Source organism: Corella eumyota, chromosome 7 (assembly GCF_963082875.1).
Source record: "Corella eumyota chromosome 7, kaCorEumy4.1, whole genome shotgun sequence".
In the NCBI taxonomy this organism is placed as follows: Eukaryota; Metazoa; Chordata; class Ascidiacea; order Phlebobranchia; family Corellidae; genus Corella; species Corella eumyota.
The window spans coordinates 6,123,727-6,150,945 of NC_137496.1; the positions used below are offsets into that span (position 1 = coordinate 6,123,727).

General features: G+C 33.3%; 3 protein-coding genes and 1 pseudogene across 4 annotated transcripts; 1 reads left to right on the forward strand and 3 right to left on the reverse strand.

Annotated features, from left to right (window-relative positions):
- Positions 1 to 5,450: 5,450 nt before the first annotated feature.
- LOC145759241 (transmembrane protein 208-like) lies at positions 5,451 to 8,362 on the reverse strand. The gene is made up of 5 exons (XM_082573017.1): positions 8,218 to 8,362; positions 7,769 to 7,867; positions 7,170 to 7,273; positions 6,736 to 6,820; positions 5,451 to 5,831 (listed from the first exon to the last, which is right to left on the reverse strand). Exons 1-5 carry the CDS (start codon positions 8,221 to 8,223, stop codon positions 5,712 to 5,714), a joined length of 414 nt encoding a protein of 137 aa, XP_082429143.1. The 5' UTR covers positions 8,224 to 8,362; the 3' UTR covers positions 5,451 to 5,711.
- Positions 8,363 to 8,911: 549 nt separating this feature from the next.
- Positions 8,912 to 10,937, reverse strand: LOC145759240 (mediator of RNA polymerase II transcription subunit 17-like). The gene has a single exon (XM_082573016.1). The coding sequence runs from the start codon at positions 10,892 to 10,894 to the stop codon at positions 8,915 to 8,917; it is 1,980 nt and encodes a 659-aa protein (XP_082429142.1). The 5' UTR covers positions 10,895 to 10,937; the 3' UTR covers positions 8,912 to 8,914.
- Positions 10,938 to 12,664: 1,727 nt separating this feature from the next.
- Positions 12,665 to 23,077, forward strand: LOC145760177 (solute carrier family 23 member 1-like; annotated as a pseudogene). Its single transcript, XR_014286579.1, has 13 exons — positions 12,665 to 12,676; positions 12,747 to 12,896; positions 13,239 to 13,405; positions 13,750 to 13,936; positions 14,295 to 14,476; positions 14,659 to 14,779; positions 15,516 to 15,652; positions 20,273 to 20,440; positions 20,745 to 20,862; positions 21,059 to 21,231; positions 22,036 to 22,217; positions 22,368 to 22,441; positions 22,976 to 23,077. The product of XR_014286579.1 is annotated as a solute carrier family 23 member 1-like (transcript).
- Positions 23,078 to 23,819: 742 nt separating this feature from the next.
- On the reverse strand, positions 23,820 to 24,813 carry LOC145760178 (uncharacterized). The gene is made up of 4 exons (XM_082574056.1): positions 24,674 to 24,813; positions 24,235 to 24,482; positions 24,019 to 24,126; positions 23,820 to 23,918 (listed from the first exon to the last, which is right to left on the reverse strand). The coding sequence occupies exons 1-4, from the start codon at positions 24,741 to 24,743 to the stop codon at positions 23,820 to 23,822; spliced, it is 525 nt and encodes a 174-aa protein (XP_082430182.1). The 5' UTR covers positions 24,744 to 24,813.
- Between the last annotated feature and the right edge of the window lie 2,406 nt (positions 24,814 to 27,219).

Sequence of the window (27,219 nt, forward strand, 5' to 3'; positions counted from 1 at the left end):
ATTATAAATTTCCTATAAAAAAGCATATCCAATTAAATAAAAAAAAATATAATCATATTATGTAATCTTTGAAAAATTTCACGGAATGTGGTACAGAATCTTTTTTTTTCGATAAAATACGGTCTTACATTGACATCAAATGCTGGCTTTAAAATTGCTGACATTTTACGTGGCAATTTCGTCACCGACCCCCCGCGTTTTTTTGCAGGCCAAACCTTCTCAAGGCCGAAGCTTCTGGTCCCCGTAAAAAAGTACACAATACACATAATTTATTTTTTAATATAAGCCTATTGAAACATTTAGAACAGGGACCAGAAGCTTTGGCCGTGAGAAGCTTCGGCCGTGAGAAGCTTCGGCCTGCAAAAAACGCGGCGATCGGTGACGAAATTGCTGCTTAAAATGTCAGTTTAAGACCATATTTTATCGATATTCAAAATAAAATTTGACAAAAAGTATAATACATAAAAAAAATTTAATAAGTTGTTACGAAAAATGTATATATATGTTAGTTTTTAGAATATTTATTTTTTTAAAGATTTTTTTCTTGAAAGCGTAGTTTTAAAACGATTTAAGAAGGCCGCTTATGACCTGCAAAATTTACTTTCGACCTGCATAATTTTTCATCTAACTGCGGGAAGTCCACAGCATAAAGGCTGCATTTGATGTTAACGTAAGACTGTATTTTATCGAAATTCAAAATAAAATTTGACAAAAAGTATAATATATAAAAAACTTTCATTGGTTGTTACGATAAATATATGTTTAGTTTTTAGAATATTTATTTTTTTAAAGATTTTTTTCCTAAAAACGTATATTTAAAACGAATTAAAGACAGGCGCTTTTTTAGCCTGCAAAATTTTTTTTAACTGCAGGAAGTCTGCAACGTAAAACTTTCATATACCTTCAACGCAAGACCATATTTTACCAATATTCAAAAAAAATTTGACAGTAAGTACAATAGTTAAAAAAGTTTGAACCTGTTGTTAAAATAAATATATGTTCATTTTTGGAATATTTATTTATTTATTTTTTTTTTATTCAAAAACGTAAATTTGAAACGCATTAAAGATGGCCCCTTTTGGGGTAAAAAATTCGTGCTAGCATACATCCCATTGATTTTAAACTTATTTTATTAGTATTTAAAACGAAATAACGAAAAAGTTTAATTATAATTTCAATCCTACTGGAATAAACCGCATTTATAAAAAATAAAAAAACCATAACAAACACATAAGCATAAATTTTTAGGAAAAAATTGCTTTAAAACAATTATTTAAAAATTAAACTTTATTTTTTTCACGCTTTTGTACTCAATCCACTATATAAAAAAATCCAAGTTTATTTAATATACAGCCCAAGATTTAAAATACAGAGCAATATTTACCCCCGGATTCAAACTATAGTTTATTAATTACCCCTAGTTGAAAACTTTAGTTTATTATTTAGCCCCAAAAACATAAAAAATGTTATGAAATTCCAAGTTTTTTCAATAAACCGCCGCAAATTTAAAATACAGTTCAATATTTACCCCCGGATTTAAACTTTAGTTTATTATTTACCCCCAGATATAATCTTTAGTTTATTAGTAACCCCTGCTATGAACTTTAGTTTATTATTAACCACTAGTTTTAAACTTTAGTTTATAATTTAAAATAGACTAAAAATTCAGCCTCAATTCAATTTTTAATTTAATTACTTAACAAAAAACAAATTTGTTTTAAAAAAACCTAAAACTAAATTAAAAAAAAAAAAAAAATCTAATTTACAAATACCAAAATTTGATTTAATAAAAACAATTTTAACATGTTGAAAACTAATAACCTAGGGCAAAATCTTCTCCATTCTAAATTTAGTTTTTGATATATAAATCATTAAAGGAACAGTTAAACTAAGATATATCTTTAGTGTCAAAACACACAAAATTTCTTTTTAGATTGTACTCATTGCAAAATTATATTTTAAATATCTGTAAAATATGGTTTATCAGTGAAATTAAAATTTTGCAGGCCGAAAGCGGTTAGTCGTAAAATTTTGCTGGCCAAAACCGTCCGTCTTTAATGCGTTTTAAAACTACGTTTTCGAAAAAAAAAATCTAAAAAAAATAAGTATTCCAAAAATTAACATATATATTTATCTTAACAACATGTTAAAACTTGTGTAACTATTATACTTTTTGTCAAATTTTATTTTGAATTTCGATAAAATATGGTCTTAAGCTGACATTTTACGCGGCATTTACGTCATGGACTTCCCGCAGTAAGATAAAAAAAATATGCAGGCCGAAGATAAATTTTGCAGGCCATAAGCGCCCGTCTTTAAACCGTTTAAAAATATGTTTCTAGGAAAAAAATCTTTAAAAAAAATAATATTCTAAAAACTAACATGTATATCTATCGTAACAACTTATTAAATTTTTTTTATGTATTATACTTTTTGTTAAATTTTATTTTGAATATCGATAAAATATGGTCTTAAGCTGACATTTTACGCGGCAATTTCGTCACCGACTCCCGTGTTTTTTTTTGCAGGCCGAACCTTCTGGCCAAAGCTTCTCACGACCGAGGCTTCTTTTCCCCGTACTTTTTGCCAAATTTTATTTTGAATATTGGTAAAATATGGTCTTGCGTTAAAGGTATAAGCGGGCTTTACGCTGCAAACTCCCTGCAATTTAATGAAAAATTCCGCAGGCCGAAAACAAGTAGGAAAATTTTAAAGGCCAAAGCACTTGACTTTAATCCGTTTTAAAATTAGTTTTTGAAACATAAATCTTAAAAAATTACATAGGCTATTCTAAAAACTGGTAACCAGACACTTCGGCCCCCGGACACTTCGGCCAAAATTTTTTTTTCAAAACAGCAGGGATTTTGCATTTTAATTACCGCGAGAAATTTTATTTTCGCGTAGTTATATACAGTTTTTTAGACAGTATTTGAAACAAAATAAGCAATAAATTAATATTTTATTTTAATAATAATGTGCAAGAACATGTTATCTTTCTTATGCCGTGTCAATTTTTTAATTTTACAAACTAAAACCTATAAAAAAACTAATTTTGAAAGCGCGCGCTTTTAGGTGACGGAGGACAATGCATAATGATATCTCGTATTTTGCCAAATAGTCCCGCCTTTCCAAACAATATTTGAAGAAAATAGAGCGTTAATTTTTTGTTTTTTACACTGAGGATTATGCATAAATATGTTATCTTTCTTTTCCCGTGTCAATTTTTTAATTTTACAAACTAAAACCTATAAAAAACTAATTTTAAAAGCGCGCGCTTTTAGGTGACACAAGACGATGCAATATAATATCACGTATTTTGCGAAATAGAGCCGTCTTTCCAAACGATATTTGAAGAAAATAGATCATTAATTAATCATTTTTTACACTGAGAAATGTGCATAAATATGTTATTAGTTATTGCCCGTGTTAATGTATATAAATTTATATACTAAAACACAAAGAATAAAACGTTTAAAGAGTTGCCAAAAGATTTGTCCTGCAAAAAAACGGCGGGGAGTCGGCGATGAAATTCCCGTGTATAAAGTCAGCGTAAGACCATATTTTACCGATATTCAAAATAAAATTTTGCATAAAGTACAGTTAATATAAAAGTTTTGATTGGTTGTTACGTTAATGACATACGTTAGTCATAAAATTTTGCAGGCCAAAAGCACCCATCTTTCTTTCGTTTTAAAAAAAGGTTTTTGAAACAAAAATCTTTAAAAAAATAAATATTTCAAATCAACATATGTCAATAACGTAACAACCAATAAAAACTTTTATATATACTGTACTTTATGCAAAATTTTATTTTGAATATCGGTAAAATATGGTCTTACGCTGACTTTATACACGGGAATTTCATCGCCGACTCCCCGCCGTTTTTTTGCAGGACAAATCTTTTGACAACTCTTTAAACGTTTTATTATCCAGTTGTTCCGTCGTATTTAAAACAATACTTACAGTCGTAGACATTTTAGCCTTTTATTCAGCTTTCAGTTAAAATATAATTTATTTCTTCTTTTAAATCTCATAAAAAACTCACCAAAATACAATCTTTAACAGAGCCTGAATCAAAGTTGATAATAAATTTATTTCCTTGCACATCAGCTATTTCAACCCACCCACAGGTATTTTGAATCCTCGTTCACTTAAAATAACAAAAAACAACGTTACTCAGCTATTGTTTTAGTCGTTATGATACATAGCCAAAACAACCACGCAAAAAACATACTATAGCTATTATGTTAATTTTAGATTATAAAAGGCAAAATTAAACAATTAAAAGAAAGTAAATTAATAAAAGCAGCGGTATATAGGCACCAGTATGAACAAATCCAAGAGGCTATCCATGTTAATTATGTCAACTTTTTGTATTTAGATTTCATTGACCGGCAGCGTGATGTATTGATAAGAACACTTGCTACACCACTTGAGGTCGTGGGTTCAATCGCCACTGCTCTCATGCTGCAGCGCTCTTGAGTAAGGCGCTATTAACGGTACGAACTCCTGCTGAGCCAGAACTTAACAGCAGCATAATTACCGGGCAATTATAATCTAAAATATCCGAAACTGCTAAAGGCAACTCAAGACTGGGTCGCAATAACAGTTGTTATTCTATGTTTAGGTCGCGCATTCGACCTTCCCACATCGAGGATAAGGATATTAAACGAAAAAAATTGTATAAATTAAGGATACTAGTCGAAAGCCCGCCCTACGATTGGGATTTCATTGTCTTAATATATTGACTATTAATTAAAATCTGCCCGCGCACAACAAATGGCAGTTTATTAAATTTTGTAGGCCCTATAAATTGGACGGTATACATTATACAATTTGATCTTAGTGCTTTGGTGCTATATTGTCCGTGTGAGCTTTGTGAGAAACAAAACTAAAGTACGGGTTGCGAGATAGTGCGGAACCGTATGTGAACGCACAAAAATTCGCGGAATGCGAAACGAGACGCCTGATAAATGCTGTGTTTTGCCTGATAAATGTTTTGATAAATGTTTTGCCTGATGCCTGATAAATGCTGTGTTTATTTACGGAATTGACTTTAAAAGCCACGAAATGATGCCAAACAACCATAACGCGAAAGCGAAGATTAGAAAGGGGTATAAAAATTCCGTCCGTAAACGCATTCAGAGATTTTCTAACGTTTTCATACAGCCTCGTTATTTCCCGCAACCCGCATTTTAGTACTACCCTTTCTAAGCGCCTTTTTTACCAATTGTAAATACTTTTACAGTTCTTTAACAAATAATTTTATATCTAAACTTATGTTCTCTAAGTCTTACCCAATAAATAATAGATATCTAATAAAAGTTTATTTTATAATAACTATAATAAATTATATCATTTCCTAATTCTCCTTACAGTTCTTGCTAATTCTCCCTTGTACTTTATTTTTTTTTTAACGTTCTTCATTTTTTAATAAACAACCTTACCAAAAAAATTCAAATTCTTTTTTATTGCACATTTTCACCACTTATTTAAAAAAAGCACTGGATTTGATTTGTATATTGCATGTTTTGTACCATTAAAATACATAGTTAAAATCAAGTATCATTAATATATTTAGCATAATTTTGTCCTATAATCATTTTAATCACAATTTTTTTCAGTAGGCTATTCAAAAGAACTCCTCTACGGTAAAATCAATTTAACTAACAAAATAAATTAATAAAAATATCCTAAAACCAGAAAAAAGTTTAAAATTTTCGCTTCTTTTCCATTTTTTTCTTTTGCTTTTCGCTTAATTCTGGTGGCGCTTGAAAAATCCATGGGGCTATTATACTTACCCATAACTTGTAGAAAGCAACCCCAGGAACCTGAAATAAAAGTCAATATTTAGGGCATTGCACTTAAAATTGTGAATTAATTAATTTTTTTTTGTATATATCTTTATCCTCGATGTGGAAAAGTCGAATGCGCGACTTAAACATAGAGTAACATAAGTTACTCCGACCCAGTCTCGTGTTGCCTGTGACAGCCTGTGGCGGGATATTATAGAGACTATAATTGCCCGGTAATTATGCTGCTGATTAAGTCCTGGCTCAGAAGGAGTTCATACCGTTATAGCGCATTACTTAATGCGCTACAGCATGAGATCAGTAGGGATTGAACCCACGACCTCATGTGTGGTGTAGCAAGACTTCTTACCACTACACCACGCTGCCGGTTCAATTAATGCTCGCATGATAAAACATATATTTATAATGTGGGTAGTGTGGTATAGAGGTCATCGCATCGAACTACAGTCCGAAGGGTTTAGGTTTAAGCCACACCATTTGTCCAACTAGAGGTGTAGTTGTAAGATCACTTGCTACACTACATGAGGTTGTAAGTTTAAACCCCACTGCCCCCATCCTGTAGCAACCTTGAGTAAGGAGCTATAAATGGTATAAATGCCTGCTGAGCCAATACTAATCAGCAGTTTAATTGTTGGACAAATATACTTAATAATATCCCAAACCACCAAGGCAACTCAGACTAGGTCAGGGTAACTGATGTTACTCTATGTTTAGGTCGTGCAATCTACCTTCCCACATCGAGGATAAAAATATGTTTTAAAAAAACACATAACAGGATTAGGTAATTAAAAAAACAGCCACTTTAGAATATAGTTATAGTGGTGTAGGTTTTAGGCATTTTAGTAAAAATATTTTAAAACACTTTGGCCTTCTAATTTTTATGCAAAAAATAATAAAATAAACTGTATATTTGAATACATACCACAAGCCAAATAAGCCATAAATACATTGATATACAGCTTAGAACTTGACATACAGCGGTAATAATAAGAATATCTTTTGCATGTCTAAAATATAATAGAAAACAATTAATATTGAAATTAAGAAAAACTTTTTTTTATATATCTTTATCCTTGATGAGAAAAGGACGAATGTGCAACCTAAACATAAAGTAACAGTTACCCCGACCCAGTCTCGAGTTGCCTATGGCAGTTTAGAATATTATAGATAATAATTGCCTGATAATTGAGCTGCTTATTAGGTGCTTGCTTAACAGGAATTCATATCGTTTATAGCGTCTTACTCAAAGGCGATACAGCATAAGAACACTAGAAATCTACCCAGGACCTCATGAAGTGTAGAAAGTGTTCTAACCACTATACCACACTGCTGAATTTGTTTAATTTCATTTCTTACTCAGCCATTCCCGAATCCATATTTAAATCCAATCCACTATTGACCATTGAACTCATTAATTTCATACAAAGTGCATAAGTTACTGATGAAAAAATAAACATGCTCTGAAATTCAAAAAAACAAATATTTTTGTATTTATTAAACCATGCTAAGATAGGGATTTATACATTTGATATCTTTTATTGGGTTTAACTGTTTGTAATTTTTTTGCCGTTTTTGGGTTTAATTGTTGTAATTTTTAAACAGTGTATGTAAATGCCAACTGGCCATCATCATTAATGTCAATATGCCAGATCTAGAAACTTTTTTTAAACTTGCTTTGTTTAGTTTAAATATCAACTAAGATTTAAACGATTGTTCTTATTATATATAATGGAGCTTAGTGGACTATGTCCAATTTTTATATTTTTAACATAAAAAAAATCTGCCACTTGTGGTGCATGACTAAATTATCGCAGGCAAAAAATATTTTAATTTGCAACCATATTATGACAATTAAAATGTATATCTAATGATTAATTCCGATAATTATTTAATATTGTTTTGTTACTTTTAAAAGAATATGACATATATACAAATGATCACAATTTTGTACTTACATTTGCAAAAATGATAACATATTTGTAAAAATTATAAGTTGTTTGATTTTCTTCTTTAATTTGTTTTGCTCCTTTAGTCCCTTGTTTACCTTTGGTTGGCTGTAAAATAATTAAAACAAATAATTACAAAACACTTTTTACACAACATGAGGTCATAGGTTCGATCCCCGGTGATCTCATGCTGAAGTGCTCTTAAGTAAGGGGCTTAAAACGGTATAAACTTTTTCTGAGCCAGCACCTAATCAGCAACTCAATTATATCTATATTATCTCAAACTGCCGCAGGCAACTCAAGACTGCAGTTGGGGTAACTGTTGTTAATCTATGTTTAGGTTGCGCATTCGACCTTCCCACATCTAGGATATATCTATACAAGAAAAAATTTCAAAAATTTCGTGTTAAAAAATATTAACATTTCTACGAAGTCAAAATTAAAATAAAAAAACTTACCGGCATTTTGATATAAAAGTCTTTGAGATGGCTATTTTATAAATTCAGATTTCATTTAAAAATATATTTATTAAAAATTTATATGAATATTCTGAAAGAGAAAGAAAAATTATAAAAATGCACTGCATTTCATTTTAGTCATAAAAAATCTTGTAATTATGCTTTTTAAAAAACAAATTGTACTAATCATAATAATAGCACATTTAGCTTATTGCATGCCAAAAAAACTGCATTTTATTTGTTGTAACAAGATTGCTACTCGCACTACAAATGGCTGCTTTTTATGTCGAAGGTATATATTTAAATTTAAAATACACATACATACATATGTTTATATATTGCCCACTAAGCTTTATTATATATAGATTTGCACTATACTAAAGTTATTTAAAAAGTGATAAAAGGGTAATTTTTATAATGTGATTTTTTTGTTTTGGTGTAATAAGTGCGATTTTTTTTCAAGTAGTCGTACCTATAAAATATGTATATATGCCTATACAAAATTAATTGGATCTAATGTATTTCAAATTGGTCGCATTTTTTAAAGTGTTTTCTGAATAGGTAAGGGTTGGGTTTAGGGTTTAATTTTGTAATTCGTTCAGTATATATTCAATACAGACGATTCAGTTAATTTTATAGAGTACCCCTTGTAAAAAACAAATAATTTTAACAGCACTAATTTTATAAAAAAATGTAATTATTTTTTTAAGCAAGTCAATAAAGTTTCCATTTTATTTACAAAATGTCTTCCCGGTACATCAGACCATGAAACCTCCCTCCATTTTCCTCCAAGAGATAAAAATTTATCGTTATCAGTCCAGTGTTTATTTTCAAACGAGTTAATGTCATCACTTCTTGGATGCAGGACATTAATTTCATATTTAATATTGTTATTGCTGTCCAAACTGCAGCACACAGAAACATTTTTACTACCATTGGGTTCGGCGATTATTAAAGTCCCACGGATACGCAGGGTGTTATCGTTACCTACCCCACAATGCGGTGATAAATTCAACAAAGTCCATCCTAAGGTTTGAGCTAACGATTGTATGGTCAACAGCTGATGCATACAAATGCGAGACAAAAGATACTGGTAAATTTTCGAAGATTCTATCGGAAGTGTTAACACTGTGCCTTCTCGTTGTATCACTCTTATTTCATCGGGTTTTGCTGTTAGCAACATAACTGATTTATTACAGGATTCATACCCACTGTTCACAAGCATAACACGAACTGTAGTTTCGTACATGTTGGTGACAGTAGACCAGTGAGCTTGCACATCTGGGTCGTTAAATTCTTTGGTTATTTTAAGAATAACTTTGTTCAAGCGTTGCTGCACCTCATGATGTTTTGCCATTTTAATAAGCGGCTCGATAAACGAGATTTCACCCTGTTTTGTTGATTTTACCAAGTGTCTGGATGGATTACCCTGCACAGATGCCCGTCTTAAAAGGTTTGTTAAACCGAGTGCAACATTTATAGGGTGTGGAGGTTCGATATTGAGACGTTTTGCATGGAATTTTAAAAGCAGTTGCATAAGTGCATGTTTTAAGGTAAATATTGACAACTTTTTAGTTGGAACACTCGCTGGATGTGAACTTTGACTATGTAAAAGTTTAATTTCAAGTTTTGTGTCAGGAAAAATGCGTGTCGATATTGTGTTTTCGATAACAATAAACGGCGACTTTATTCCATATGCTTTATGCTGCACAGCTTCTTTTGTTAGCCTTGCAAATAACTCTTTGCAAAACAAAACATTTTGAGCATTGCATAACTTTCTGTGCCAATTTGGCTCGCTGCTTGCAGTTTTTTTCGGGGAAAAGTCAAAATTGTTCACTTTGCATGATTTTAAGGTTTTTGAAGATATGTCGATAATAGAAACTGAAATGGTTGCAACTCCTTTTAAATCGGCACTAACGACAACCTGGAGAGGAGGCCGAAGAGAAGGAACCAAGGATATTATACTTTTTGTTGCTTCATCGTTGTCGGAATCTTCATCAACATCATCATCTAGAGATTTTTTTATAACTTCAAAAGCACTCGAGTGCCAAAAATCCGAACCCGCTGATCTGTAACTTAAATCCCCTAAAATTTTATCCCCGACCCGTCTTACACGCCATCGCTGTCGAAGTTTAAGTAATTGTGAATGAAAGGTGTGCTGTGTGGATGCCTCAGATTTTGCCTTAGTCAGACGCATAGCCCCATCAAGTAAAATCTTAGAAGCCGCATTTAGACAACGTTTTTTAGTTAACATTTTGAGTACGGGTTTAGTGGGAGTTTCTTGTTCATCGTGGGCTAAATCAAACATTAAATATTGTCCAGTATCACCGACTTCTTTTGGTTGATTGACCAATTTATTTTGAGAAATTGACATCACATCAACTAACACGTTCATTTCGATAAGCGCTCTTTGCAAATGTGTCTGAATATTTTCCCACGGCCATTGTTTTTTATCCAACATTTCTTTAGCTTCTTCTTCTTCAGGCTGACTGGCTTTGTCATTGTCTTCTAAGAAATCAATCCGATTTGCTAAGTCGGTTAAGCTTTGAGACATTGTAAGAGGTTGAATAAAAGTCTCTTGGCCGCCGTAAGAAATTTCTTGAATCTTGTTTTCCGATGACGATTGCAGAGAGATTTTAACGCTGAGTGGATTTTCTTCCATCCTAATCGAATCCATTTTTGATCTTTTTCTTGTGTATATGTTTAAAATTTATACAACAATCTAATCTATTGAAAACATTAAATTTGTTTTAAAAAAGTAAAAAAAATTTTTTGGGATATAAAAAACTTAAAAAATAATATTTTACTATATCGCAAAACTCAAATTTTCTATGCCAGTGAAAACTTTTACAATAATTTAAACATCTTAACTAGTGATAGCTTTCTTAATTCTAGTAAAGTTTATGCCATTTTTTAAATAACTTGTGCAAAATATACCTGGTAAAACCCATGGGTGCAGCAATGTATATATATTCACAATTTTTAACCGAAGCAGTTTAATAGAGTATGAATATAAAATTTTTAATAGATTGGCCCATTTATAGAAATTATAATAGATTGGCCCATTGAAACGGCATTTTGCATTTATCTTATAGGGTTTGGTGACCATGCAGCCATACTATAATACACTATAACATTACAAGGAGCTCTATTAGTGTTGTCCGCCAAATTTACAAAATTGGTAATTTTCGCCAAGTTTAAAAAATGTGGAATTATAACCTAACCCTAATCTTTTTTTGTACATTCCGATTCCACATCAATTTTTTTTTCTTTTCACAATTATTTAAGTACTACTCGTTTCAACCGGCGGACACTGCCTATAGAGGCCCCATAACAATAAATGGTCTGACCGGCAGCGTGGTGTGGTGGTAAGAACAGTTGCTACACCACAGATGAGGTCGTGGGTTCAATCCCCACTGATCTTATGCTGTAGCGCCCTTGAGTAAGGCGCTATAAACGGTACAAACTCCTGCTGAGCCAGCACTTAATCAGCAGCATAATTATCAGGCAATTATAATCTATATTATCCCAGACTCACAGGCAACTCGAGGCTGGGTTGAAGTAACTGATTTTACTCTATGTTTAAGTCGCGCATTCGACTTATTGATGGTGTAATTTTTTTTTGTCCTGTTAACATAATGTGTATTGTATTTTTTTTACTTTCACTAATGCGTAAAAAAACTTAAATAAAAATGGTATATTTAACAAATTGACAAAATGAAAATAAAAAACAGCAGTTTTAAAAAAGTCTTTATAGTCAGATAGTGTGCTTTAACCACTACACCGCGCCACCGGTTAACTCGGCAGTTGTTTTGCATTTTATTATTTAATTTATTAATTTTACTAAATAAATTGTCCCATTAGTCATATTTAAAAAAAATTGTGCACACAATATTTTTGAACAGCATTGCTTACTAAATATGTTTAAATTGGTGGTATAACTCCAATGAGTTTATGTTTTATTTTACATATTTTTTTAAAACATTATTTTATTTTTTTTATAATTTTATTAATAAATTTAAATGCCATTTTAATTTTTAAGTGCACAAATGGTAAAGAATTATTACCTCTATACCTTGGTTTACCAAGAAAAAAATACCTGCCTTTGCGTACAGGTTTAAAAATTTTTGTTTATTTGCACAACACAAAAATATAAATAATCCTAAAATATCGTTTTTTTACTGTCTAATTTTTGTTTAAGCTGCTAAATAAATAGTGCATTTTTTTCCATATTGCTAGGGCTCTTTAGCGACTTGACCCCAAATTTTGAAAGTGAATGCAGGCAACCATGTTATTTTTAGTTGACTATTTTACCTACGGGCATAATATTTATGATTTATTATATCGCGTGTCGGGCCATGTATTTAAAATTGTATTACTGTTTCAAAAAATATCTACAAGGTTAAATAATTTAAATTTTATTTAAGCTGAATAGGGAAATTAAGCAATGGAAAATGAGGTAATAAGGATATTATTGTTATATGTAGGCTAAAAAATAAATCAAATTATAAACAAGAGTCATTTTTAAGGATCATGCTACAATAACTGTACTAAAAATTGAACCGATAACACAAAATCGCAAAAGTAATGTTGATGCTAAAATTAACAAATTGAATGATCTTCTATATGGCTTAACAGATGTACCGCCCTGGTATTTATGTATTGTATTTGGCTTACAGGTATTTTAATATTAATTTACTGTACAATTAACGTTTAACTATTTAAGTTATTTACCAAGGTTGATTTAAAAATATAAACGTTGTTTTATGTTCGAATTAATTTTAAGGTAATTTAGTTTTTATTATCCGATAATTAATCTACAACTAGACTTTTGGGTAGGCAAGAGTTAGTACTGTGCCGTCCAAGGATGGTTAATCATGGATACAGAGGAAATTAAACCCAGACAGATTCCATGGATAGAAACCAAGTATTCCAACCATTAGATCAAGGCACTATTGTAACTAAGATTCTGGGTAGATTATTGAATATATATAAAAAGTTTTACTGTTTTGTTACTTTAGCATTATCTACTAGCGCTTGGCGTAGTTGTTGGTGTGCCTCTTATAGTGTCGGATAAATTGTGCTTAAAAGACGATGTAAATGGTAACTTGGTTCGGGCAAATTTTATCTGCAGTATATTTTTCGTGTCGGGCGTATGCACAGTTCTGCAAACAACTATAGGAAATAGGTAAGTTAAAATAGATCACTTGTAGTATCGGCCCTGTAAATATGCATGCAGGCAAATATTTTGTTTAAAGGCCGTAAACTACAAGTAATCCTTAAAATAGCTTACTTAGTGTTAGGCACGGTTCGTAAAATTTTAAAGCTTAACCACAGACCGTGGCATTTTTAATAAATAATTTTTCCAACAGAAATTTTTTACGCATCGTTAAAACGTTTCACTTAAATAAAGATAAGAAAAGGCATTTAGTTACTTTTTAAGTAAAGGATTTTTTAAACTTATGTTAGAGTCCAACGATGCGTAAACACATTGACAGGTGCTTAAACTTGATTTATCTTTCGCTATTGCAGGTTGCCCATAATGCAAGGAAGCTCATTTGCTTTTCTTGCGCCAACTTTGGTAATTCTATCCTTACCTCACAACACCTGTCCATCAGGCCCAATTCCTTCTTCAATAAACTCAACTATGTTGTTATATAGGGATATGGATGGCGAAACAGTAAGCGGTGATGAGTTATGGCAAAAAAGAATAAGAGAGGTGGCTTAAAGTTAGATTTTGTAAGATTTAAAGAGGGACTAAACTGAAAAATTTAAAACCTCAAATTAAGCCCCTTATAAATTAACAAACAACTAATTTTAACAACACTTTTTAACTTGGTATAGTTTAAATAAATGAAATAAATAGCACTATTTTCAGTTTAGTTCCCCTTTAAGCCCATGGTAAAGTTTTTTTATTTGGAATAACAACAACAATTCTCAAAAACCCAAATTCTTATTGAAAATTAAATACATTTCTCATTTTAAGGTTATGAAAAAATTCACATTTTTAATACAAAGCTGTTAAAAAAAACATTAGTAGGCTACAATATTGTTTTTCCCTAAATTATTCAAAATAGATTCAAGGCTCAATGGCAGTTGCAGCTGTACTTGAAGTAGTTTTAGGATTCTCAGGACTGATCGGTTGGTTAATGCGGTTTATAGGACCGTTAACAGTTATGCCAACTATTACTTTGATAGGACTGGACTTGTTTGAAATAGCTTCCGACAAAGCCGACGGGCAGTGGGGAATCGCATTACTGTAAGATATTTTTTAAAAAAAGTTTTTGAATGAAACAAATATTTTAAACAGTGCCCAGATTTTACCTAACTTTTTATTTGGATTCCTTTAAAGAAATTATTTAAAAAGTCGTTCTCATTTCAACCAGGAATATTACTTATCTTATTCTATAGCTTAAAAGTTTATATCTGATACCTTTACAGTGGAGCTGTGACAATGGTTGTGACGTCACAATACTTAAATAACAAAAAAGTTCCCTTTCCCGCCTTAAACAGAAAAGATGGATTGCACATCGTGCGCGTAGAATTTTTTAAAATGTTCCCGGTTAGTTGCAGAAAAATTAAATCATTTAATACTGACAGCGTGATGTAGTAGTAGGCACATTTGCCACACCACATGAGGTTGTGAGTTCAATCACCTTTGTTCTCATGCTGGAGTGCCCTTGAGTAAGGTGCTATAAACGGTATGAGCTTCTGCTGAGCCAGCACTCGATCAGCAACATAATTTTCGGGCAGTTATAATCTATATAATATTTAAACTGCTAAAATCAACTCGAGACTGGGTCGGAGTAGGGTAACTTATGTTATTCTATGTTTAGGTCGCGCATTTGACCTTTCCACATCTAGGATAAAAATATGTACAAAAAATAACCTAGCTATAGCGTCACTAAGTAAAATTAGTAACTTAACTCCGGAAAACCAATCGTTTTTTTGTATGCATCTTTATCCTCGGTGTGGGAAGATCGAGTGCACGACCCAAACATAGGGAAAAATTAGTTACTTCGACTCAGTCTTGAGTTGTTTTTAGCAGTTTTGAATACTGTATAGATTATAATTGCCCAGTAATAATGCTGCTTATTAAGTGCTGGCGTAAGTGCAAACTGGTTATAGCGCCTTACTTAAGGGCGCTACATCATAAGAGCAGTGGGGTTGAACCCACAACCTTATGGTGGTGTAGCAAGTGCTCATATCTCTACACCACGTTGCCGGTTTTAAACCTTACGTAATATAATTTTAAATAAAGTAACTGATTATTCCTTATTAAAGGTATTCTGTTACAGCTGTTTATAGCACTTGGTGTTTCTTGGTTTCTTTGTTTCATTTTGACCGTAACAAATGTAATACCAGATGATCCTAAACACGTGTTTTACGAAGCTAGGACTGATACCAAAACTGACATTTTGCAAAGCAGCCCGTGGTAAGAGAAGTTGTTACTTAATATGTCAAAACCGAAGATATGACCGTTATGTGTTTACATATTATTTCATGAATTTCTATTTGACACACTTTATTCTTAATATAAAAATGGCGCAGTTAAACAAAACTTTTTTTTGGTTCAAATTTTAGTTTGTTACATATCATAAATCATGGGTACTTTACGATTTAAAAATTTAATCGATGTAGTGTGGCGTCGCAGACCGGAAGAGCCACCTTTATATATGTCATTTTTCTGTTACTATCGTTACTCATTTTCCCGCTTGTTTTTGTTTATGTTATAATGTTGACATTAGAAGTTTTTCGCAAAGTATTTGTTTTTCTTTTTATTAAATCAATTCACTTTCGTTATATTGTGAAAAATATAATAATTTTCCACTTCATTGGTGACCCCGACCTCAAAATCGTCATTTTGAGTTAATTCTTCACGTACAGACGTAGATTCAAGTTGAGTTTGTTACGGAATAATGGCTGAAAGTAAAATTGCAGCGGTCGCACTGAAGTTGCCACCGTTCTGGACAAGAAATCCCGCTGTTTGGTTTCACCAAGTTGAAGCCCAGTTTGGTGTACGTAAAATCACCGACGACAACACCAAATATTATTACATCGTTTCGGCTCTGGACGAAGATACGGCAACAGGTATACTAAACATTCTTAACAATCCGCCGGCATCAAACAAATACGAATATTTAAAAGAACAACTTATCAACAAGTGTTCGCTTTCAGAGGCAGAGCGCGCAGCTCGACTGTGTTCGATGCCTGGTTTAGGTGACGGCACAGCTGTGCAGCTCATGGATAAAATGCTCGCTTTATACCCATCCGGTAAGAATCCTGATTTTATTTTTCGACACCTTTTCGTATCTCACCTGCCATCGGAAGTCCGTGCACAGCTGACACAAGATGTAACTTCAACTGCTGGAGATTTTCGAGCGTTAGCCAAAAAATCAGACGAAATTCTTACCGCCAGAGATTTTGCAATTACCAATGCCGTTCATAAACAACCAGAAAAACAATTGGCTTTTAAATATGGCGTCTGTTTTTACCACGCTAAATTCGGAAAAAACGCCAAAAAGTGCCGTAGTCCATGCTCGTTTTCAAATTCGGAAAACTCCCAAGCCGGTTGTCATTAACTTCATTGGCGACCGGCGATGGCAATCTTTTTTACTTTACAGACCGCACCGCCGGCCACAGGTTTCTCGTCGACACCGGGGCACAGGTTAGCGTTTTGCCGGCTACCGCCAAAGAACGTCGCCATCGTAAACAAGGGCAGTCACTTATTGCTGCTAATGGTAGCGCTATTCCAACTTTTGGCACTCGGAATGTTCTTCTCAATATTAAAGACCGGCAATACACCTGGAAATTTACTCTTGCCAATGTTAATAGGGCAATCATTGGCGGCGATTTCCTACGTGCAAACAGATTGCTCGTCGACGTGAAAGGACAAAGGCTTATAGAAACTGATACATACAAATCGTTTCCAACTCACAGACATGGTGGAACGCCTCTTGGTCTTCATTTCATTGCTGAAAATGAGTTCGCAAAAATTCTAGACGAATTTCCCGAGTTAATTACTCCAACTTTTGATAGCCCTAAAACAACGCACGGAGTAGAGCATCACATCCTCACTGAAGGAGCTCCCATTCACGCTCGGGCCCGCCGCTTGCCCCCAGACAAATTGGCAACCGCCAAAGCAGAGTTTAATAATATGATTAAACTTGGCATAATACGTCCCTCAAAAAGTCCATGGTCTTCAGCACTTCACGTTGTACCCAAACCAGGGGGTGGCTGGCGCCCATGCGGAGACTACAGGCAACTTAATGATTTAACAGTGCCCGACCGCTACCCTGTACCCAACATACAGGATTTTTCTGCCCATTTAGCAGGCAATACAATTTTTTCTAAAGTAGATCTTGTTCGCGGTTATCATCAAATTGCTATATGTGATAAAGACATCCCCAAAACCGCTATTATCACACCTTTTGGTTTATTTGAATTTCTCAGGATGCCTTTTGGTTTAAAGAATGCTGCCCAGGCCTTTCAGCGCTTGATGGACACTGTTTGCCGTGGTTTTCCTTTTGTATTTGTTTATCTGGACGATATTTTGATAGCTAGTACCCATAAAAAGCAACACAAACGGGATCTTCGAGAACTTTTCCAGCGTCTAAAGGAGTACGGCCTTGTAATCAATCCATCTAAATGCGAATTTGGTGTCTCACGAATTGAGTTTCTTGGACATGAAGTCACCTCAAATGGTGCATTACCGCTCCCTAAGAAAGTGAAGGCGTTTGCAAACTTTCCACAGCCAGCGACAGTCAAAGGCCTGCAAGAATTCATCGGAATGGTAAATTTTTACCATCGATTTTTGCCCAATGCTGCAAAAATAATGCAACCTCTTTTTGCAGCACTTTCAGGTCTCTCAAAAAAACCAAGGCCAAAAGCATTGACAGATCAAATGAACAAGGCTTTCAGTGAAACGAAACAAGCCCTCGCTAGGGCCGTGATGCTTATTCACCCGCATCCTGACGCGCCAACTGCCCTTACAGTGGATGCTTCCGATTTGGCATTAGGCGGCGTCCTTGAACAGAAATTAAATGGTGTCTGGAAACCGATTGCTTTTTACAGTCGTAAGCTGCGCAAGCCAGAACAAAAATATAGCGCATTCGACCGAGAACTTTTAGCCGTTTACTTGGGAATTAAGCATTTTCGCTATTTCTTAGAAGCACGGCAGTTTACTGTTTTTACCGATCACAAACCTCTCACGTTTGCAATGGCAAAAGTCTCTGAACCATGGTCCGCAAGGCAGCAGCGTCATCTTAATGCCATATCCGAGTATACTACAGACATACGACATATCTCGGGCAAAAATAATACAGTCGCCGATGCTCTTTCCCGTGCTGTAATTAATTCGATCAACGACGGCATAAATTTTCAAGAAATGGCTGTTGACCAAGCTGACGACAAAGAAACCCAGGCCTACCGCACTGCCATAACTAACCTACGTTTTGAAGATGTTTCTTTCGGCAATGGTTCTTTTACACTACTCTGTGATGTCTCCACTGGTAAACCAAGACCCGTTGTTCCTGCGAAACGGCGCCGACGAATTTTCGATGCAGCACACTCGCTCTCCCACCCAAGTATCCGTACAACACGAAAAATAATCTCTCAGAAATTTGTCTGGCATGGATTATCAAAACAAGTTGGTGAATGGGCAAAGAGTTGTGTTGCCTGTCAACAATCTAAAATCCACCATCATGTCCGCGCACCTCTTGCCAAATTTGATATACCAGACAAACGTTTTGACCATATCAATGTTGATCTGGTTGGCCCACTTCCACCATCTCAGGGCAACACATACCTTTTCACGATAGTGGACCGATATACAAGGTGGCCAGAAGCAATCCCACTTGCCGACATGTCTGCTACATCTTGTGCACGAGCACTGGTAACTAATTGGATTTCCCGATTTTGCGTTCCCCTTGACATATCTTCCGACCGCGGCTCTCAGTTTATTTCATCTTTGTGGTCAGCAATTGCTGAACTACTTGGAACCAAGCTACATCACACGACAGCTTATAACCCCCAAGCCAACGGCATTGTTGAACGTTTTCACCGGACTTTGAAAGCAGCTCTTAAGTCCCGCCTTCAAGGACCTAATTGGATCGACGAGTTACCTTGGGTCATGCTCGGGATTCGCACAGCCCCAAAGGAAGACCTTAAAACCTCCTCAGCTGAGCTAGTGTATGGAACACCATTAACTGTCCCCGGTGATTTTGTACCTGATTGTGAGAAGCATTTTTCAACGCCAGCACATCTTCAGCAATTGCGAGAAAAGGTAGGATCTTTGGCACCTGTTCCCACATCTCATCACGGCTTAACCAAGTCGTTTTTGCCTAGGTCGCTTAACCAGGCAAGATATGTTTTTATTCGCCGGGACGCCCACCGACATCCACTTCAACGACCTTACGAAGTTTTAGAGCCAGGGGATAAAACATTTAAAATACAAATGGGCAATCATAGTCAAGTCATCTCCGTTGACCGTCTTAAACCCGCCCACTTGGATATTGACCAACCTGTTATGTTGGCGCAACCCCGTCCCCGCGGTCGACCAGCGACAAACCGACCAACAGTCAAAACATGCCCAGGTGTTAAGTCAGGCTACAATGTAGATTGCCCTACAACCGAAACAAGCTGCCAGTCACGTTCAGGAAGGCGAATTCGAATACCCTCACGTTTCCTTTAGCCTCTTCGCTCTTCCTAGTCTGGGGGGGTAGTGTGGCGTCGCAGACCGGAAGAGCCACCTTTATATATGTCATTTTTCTGTTACTATCGTTACTCATTTTCCCGCTTGTTTTTGTTTATGTTATAATGTTGACATTAGAAGTTTTTCGCAAAGTATTTGTTTTTCTTTTTATTAAATCAATTCACTTTCGTTATATTGTGAAAAATATAATAATTTTCCACTTCAGTACACACTTTAATACTATAAATAAATAAATGTTTTTGTTACATTACTTTTACGGATCATAGAGAACTATAAAAAACATAAATATCTCTTTAGTAAATAATTGTTATTTTTAAACGTTATCAAACTTCTTTAAACTAGGTTTCGTTTACCCTATCCTGGCCAGTGGGTTATGCCAAAAGTTACAATCGCAGGAGTATTCGGAATGTTTGCTGCCGTTATTGCGAGTACGGTGGAATCGATCGGGGACTACAGCGCATGTGCAACTTTGTGCAGAGCGCCACCACCACCAAGTCATGCGTTTAACAGGTAAGTTATATTTAAAATAACATGCACTAATAAAACTAAAAATAAAGTGGGCAAACCATAAACGGAGGATTTTTGTTACAATTTAATTTTATTATTTCAAGGAAACAACAATTAAAATTTGGGGCATAATTAAAAGTTAAAAGACATATTGCCTTTAAATAAAGTCAAATAAAAAATAAAACCTTAAATCCCAATATTGAGATTACGCTTGTTACAAGGGCTCATTCTCGAATGCTTTGCTCTGTTTAAAAAAAATTTTTTCATAGTAATTTTTGACTTTTTTTACTTGCAATATTTATTGCAGGGGTATAATGATGAAAGGTATTGGGTGCATATTTGCCGGGTTGGTTGGTACGACATCGGGCACAACCTCGTTTAGTGCAAATATGTCGAATCAGATACCGTAGCGCAAAACATTCTGTGTGCGACTCTCTTACAATGAACCGGTATTCCATACTATTGGATTGAGTCTTAAAGTTTAATAGAACTTAATTTAAAAGAGCATTCCTCTGACATATTAAGTTGTTATTAAGTTTTACAAATTTTGACATTAAAGCTCATATTATACAAGTTAAATATAAACGGTATGACGTTTTTAATCTCACAAATGAATTATAGGTTTTACAATCAGCTGGAATAATTTTTATCGTTCTTGGGACGTTTGGAAAATTTGGTGCAATATTTGTGACAATTCCTAACCCTGTGATAGCTGGAATATTTTTTGTTATGTTTTCAATGATAGCATCTATCGGACTTTCCAATCTTAAGGATGTAGATTTACGTTCTTCAAGGTGTAGTGATTCTGAATTTTTTTTTGTATATAGCTTTATTCTCAATATGGGAAGGTCGTATGTGCGATCTAAACATAGAGTAACATCAGTTACTCCGACCCAGTCTTAAGTTGCCTTTACCAGTTTCGGATATTATATAGATTATAATCGCCCGATGATTATGCTGCTAAGTAAGTTTCGGGTCAGCAGGAGTTTATACCGTTTATAGTGCTTACCCAAAGGCGCTACAGCATGAGAGGAGTGGGGAATAAACCCATGTCCTCATTTGGTGTAGCAAGTGTTCTTACCACTACACCACGCTGCCGGGTTTTATAAGAGCTTGGTTTCTTTTGATTATCTATAACGAGGGTATTAGGCCAAGTTTATTATAATATAGTAAAGGTTACATTTGTTACCTCGAGGTGTTAAATACTAATTAGATTATCATTCTGTAGAATGATTTTGGATTTGGAAAAGGTAAGTAATGTTAGCGTCTTGATTAGGGCCGCTAAAAGCTGTAAGGTTCAACATTAGGCTATGAGTTGTAATAAAACAAACTATAATTGTCGGGTAGTGTGACGAACTAGCCATGGCGTCGGACTACAAACCGAAAGGTTTCGGGTTCGAGAAGCACTAACGTCACACTATTTGCCCTTGGGGTTTACGGATAGCTCGATTACGCCATAACAGCACACCATTTTCCAATAAAAATATAAAAAAGACTAAAATTGCTTTTTAGTAGTAACTAGAACCCAAAAAGTAATAGGTAGTTATTTGAATATCGTCTATAATTGTGGATCTTATTAATTTTTTGAAATTTCTTAGAAACATCTTTATAATTGGGTTTACGTTATTCATGGGCATGTCGGTAGCCAACTGGACCAAATCACATGGAGGAGCAATTCAAACGGGGCTAAGTGAGCTGGATCAAGTTTTAACTGTGCTTTTAAGCTCAGATATGCTTGTTGGTGGCTTGCTTGGAGCGTTTCTCGACAACACTTTGCCAGGTTTTAAATGTATTTGGTCGATAACAAGGAGAACGGTTGTAAAATTTATTGGATTTTTATTGAATAATTAAAATCTTCGTGTTATATTGATATTTGTAAAACTTTGTGGTTATTTTGACTTTTGTTGAACGGTTTACATTGACTTCTTAGGTACACCTGAGGAAAGGGGCATAATTGTTGGTCAAACCTCTGACAAAAATTACTTAAATGAAGCAGCTGTATCAGTAAAAGAAGCGTATGGTCTTCCTTTTTCGACACGTTGCTGCAGGTAAGACATTAAAAATTTACAAGACTTTGTTGGTGAAAAAGGCTTAAGTTCGTTTCTGTTTTATCATTTATTAACTAGGAGCAATTTAAAGCGGTCCCTTGTAAAATAAAGTGCGAGTAATATTCCATTGGTGCGGCTTTAACTAAAAGCCTTTAGTTCCTAACACAATACCATGGTCTATTTATCTATTTAATTTTCTTGATTATCTAAAAACTTTAGAAATATATATAAAATTGTCCTCTATAAACTTTATTGTTAAGTTAAACTAAAAATGTTGTTTCAATATTTTTTTTTAGTTTTTGCAATTATCTTCCTATATCGCCATTCTATAAAAGTACGATTAAAAAACAATTTAACAAACGATGATGTGTTTACTGGCTTATTAAAAACTTTGCGCTTTATCATAGTATAACCAATTAATAAAAGCTGGAAGAGTCCTTACCCTTTACCGCATTAATAAAATATTTATTTAAAAAAAAATTACTTAAAGTTATGTATGAAAAAGATTCAAAACATAGTAAATATTGTAAAGGAAAACAAGGAACTTAAAATCGAATGCAGAGATAATCAAACATATGACCTCATGTTGTAAATTGGACTGCTCTAACCACTACACCATGCCATGAGTCAGCGTGCTACCATTCGTCATATTCTTGCATCTCATTATTAAATTTATAAATTTTAACTTTAATGTCACATTGGGTAATTGGTCATATTTGGTTGCAACCCCTATTTAGTGTTTTTTCATACTATGCTGAAGCTACGAATATTAATAAACATTAGCATACATAGTGTAAAAAATATAATATAGGTAAAATGTATGCGCAAGTATTTAATTAATTAGCAAAGAGATTTCTTTCCCGAGCCTGTGGAAATTACTTGTGCTGTAAACTGGCGCACAGCTAAAGAAAAGTTATACAAAGTAAAAATTATATTTAAAGCTGATTTTTTTAATTTGATTCAAAATTGATTAGGAATAGACAGAAACTTACGGAAGAAGTCGTTATAAATTAATCCACCAAACCTTATCGGGCTTTGGCTCAAAAAATATTAAAACGAGGTAGCAGACAACAAAGAGAATATTAATTTTAAACTTCTAATGCCACGTTGTATTTTGGATTTTTGCTGTGCAACATAAGATATTAGTTTATTATACTTTTTATTGGTTAAAAGACCTACTTTAATTTTTGTGAATGTATAAGTATAATATATAAAAAACAACATACAAAAATGCCTTATTTCGTTTTAACTTTTATTGCCAAAATTCAAATAAAACATTTGACAAAGTTGTCATTGATCAGATCAATGTATAACCAACATTTTTCATTTCGTTATTATTCCAGATCAAAGGAACATAATGGAACAGCGCTATTAAAATACCCTCCAAGGTAGTTAACAAAACCTTTAACATTACGGGTAGAAGTCATTGCCACCTTAAAATAAATTTTAAATATATTTCTAATATTAAAGTTTATTTGTTACTAACATTTTTTTTAGTTTGAGTACTTTATTAAACGCAATAAATTATTCTACCTGAAGTGTTATTTTATCATGGCCTGGTTTGTTATTTGGAAATCCTCGATGCCATAAATCGCTTCTTGGAAGCCAAAAGTTACCGTTTTGAAGTCGAATTCCGCCTTTCTAAAATTAAAAGATAAAAATATCAAAAAAATAAAAGTTTTGTGTAAAAAGTTTTCACACAATTTAATATTCTATTTTATAGAATTATAAAATATGTAAAGAAAATACTTCAAGCTTTGAAGCAAGCCAAATTTGAACCCAGATCCAACGACCATTTAAAGCAACATTCCAATTATCTTGAATGTAGTTGTAAAACAAGTGGTACTGTTCTTCCGAGGCAATCTCAGCCAATTTTCCACCATGAAATTTACAGATAGCATGAGCCTGGGCCAAAGTAAAACCTTTCACTGGAGCAACCGTGTAGATCAACCTGTAGCACTTGTTATAGCTCACCACGCCTTTGCAATTTGTAGTTTCTAAACAAACGTAAAATAAACGTTTAATTTTAAGATATTGTTTGTGTATATTTTTTTTATTCTTTGTGTATATTAATTATGACGGGGGTAGAGCTTTAAAAATTAACAAGTCAAGTTTAAATTTAAAATATTTAACTTTACCTGAACGGCACTAAAAGTTATTTTGAAAAAAATACTTGAACTTAAATTACCACAATTGCCTCTCCCATGCACCAGTCCTAGACAAATCAAAGAAATTACGATAATAACTTTTAAGAACATTTTTCTCACAATATCTTCTGAATTAAAACGAATGTTTCAATTAGGAATATTGCACAACTTAATTATCACTTTTTGGCAGAAGCGCACAAGTAAGTGATCAAGTGTACACTGCTTACCTTGTTATATAGCTTTACCCTGAGTCATTATCGACTTTTGAATTAACTATCGGAAGCTTTACTCATTAAGGGGGGTTTGAAATTTCGATATTAAATAAAAATTTTCTATTCACACAGCCTAATTTTAATAAAACGAATTGTGTTTTTAATGAAATATGTGCAAAAAGAAGGCGAATATATATAATTAATTAGCAATGAAAGTGTTCGCTCCTAAGTTCGCGGAAATGAGTTTGTATTAAGAACTGGCACAGCGAAAGAAAATAAAGTTAAACAAAGTAAAATTTATTTTAAAAGCTGATTAATTATCCAGTTTTGATCAGTATTGAAGTAGATTTCCATTTTCTATTCAAATTTATTGGGGGTAGTAAGAAACTTACGGAAGAAGTCGTTATAAATTAATCTATCAAACCTTATTAGGCTTTGTGCTTGAATATATCAAACCGAGGTAGCTGACAAAATAAAGAAAATTAATTTAAAATTTTTAATACCACGTTGCGTTTCGGATTTTTGCTTCGCCACGTAGCATTATAGTTTTGTAAGCTTTTCATTGGTTGAAAGACTTTTCTTTTTTTAGTATCACTACAGGCATTTTTCTTTATTTACAGAAAAAGGGCAAAAAACGACTTGGGTGGAGCTCTGCGTTTTTCGCCTAAGTATTTTAATAGTACAGGCTAGTTGTAAGTATTAAGTAACCGAAATAAAATCTCACTTCTATAAGTGCATAAGTCTTGAATAAAAACATTATTTTATTGGGCCACGTTGTTTGTTATTTGTTTTGCTGTTTGAATAATGCTTAATAAAATTACAAAAATCTAGAACTTTTGTTACATGTTTGAAAAATGAAATACTAAATTACGTATTTAAATTTTCCATTTAAACAGCCTCTTTTAATAAAACGAATTGTGTTTTTATTAAAATATGGACAAAAAATATGCGCAAATATATAAATTAATCGGCAACAAAAGTGTTCGCCCCTAAGCTCACGGAAATGAGTTTGTATTGTGAACTGGCATTGCAAAAAAAAAGAAGTTTAACAAAGTAAAATGTATAAGCTGATTAATTATTCAGTTTTGTTCAAAATTGAAGCAGATTTTCATTTTCTATTCTAAATTAATTAAGGATAGTCAGAAACTTACGGAAGTAGTCGTTATAAATTAATCTATCAAACCTTATCGGGCTTTGTGCTTGAATATATCAAACCGGGGTAGCTGACAACAGAAAGAATATTAATTATAAATTCTTAATACAACGTTAGGTTTTGGATTTTGGTTTTGCCACATAGCGTTATGGTTTTGTAAGCTTTTCATTGGTTAAGAGACCTTTTTTTTAGTCTCACTAGAAGTCTTTTATATAAGCAGGAAAAAGGCAAAAGCCAATATTGGTAGCGCTAGGCGTTTTTTTGTTTAAAAATTTTATGAGCACAGGCTAGTTGAATTATTAATCAAACAAAGTAAAATAATTTCCACTGTTATAAGTGCATCAAGAATTGAATAAAATTGTTATTTTATTCGGCATCGTTTTCGGTTTTCAATTATTGCTTAATAATATTACAAAAATTTAGAACTTTTGTTACGTGTTTGTTCTAGTATTATAAATATTTAAATGCTTTTTGTATAGCAAAACGATTTTTATCCTTACGTCAAAATATATTGGGCCTTTAAACCTAAAACACAATCTGATGCAAATAATATATTCAAAATATCCCTAAAACTTTTAAATTAATTTAAAGGAGATACTAAATAACGTATTATTTAAATTACAAATTTAAGTTTTCTATTCACACTTCCTATCTTAATTAAGACGGATAAAATTTTTAATATATAGACAAAAGAGTATACACAAATATAATAATTAGCAACAAAAGTGTTTGCCACTTAGTTCACGGAAATGAGTTTTTATTGTGTACTGGCACAACAAAAAAAAAGTTAAACAAAATCAAATTGATTTTTAAACCTGATTAATTAGCTAGTTTTGATTAAAATTGAAGTAAATTTTTCATATCTTTTCCAAATTGATTAAGGGTAGTCGGAAACGTTCAGAAGAAGTCGTTATAAATTAATCTACCAAACCTTATTGGGCTTTGTGCTTAAATATATCAGACCGGGGTAGCTGACAACATAAAGATAATTAATTATAAATACTTAATGCCACGTTGGGTTTTAAACTTTTGCTGCTCTACGTAGGCTATCGAGTTAGTTTAGTCCTTTTTTTTGATTGGGAGACCTAACCTAGCTTAGTTTTACTACAAGCTTTAACCTTTTTCATACGCAGAAAATGGCAAATAGCAATTTTGGTAAAAATAAGCATTTTTCCGCCTTATTTTTTACATTTAATGCACATTATGTGTTTACAATATTACA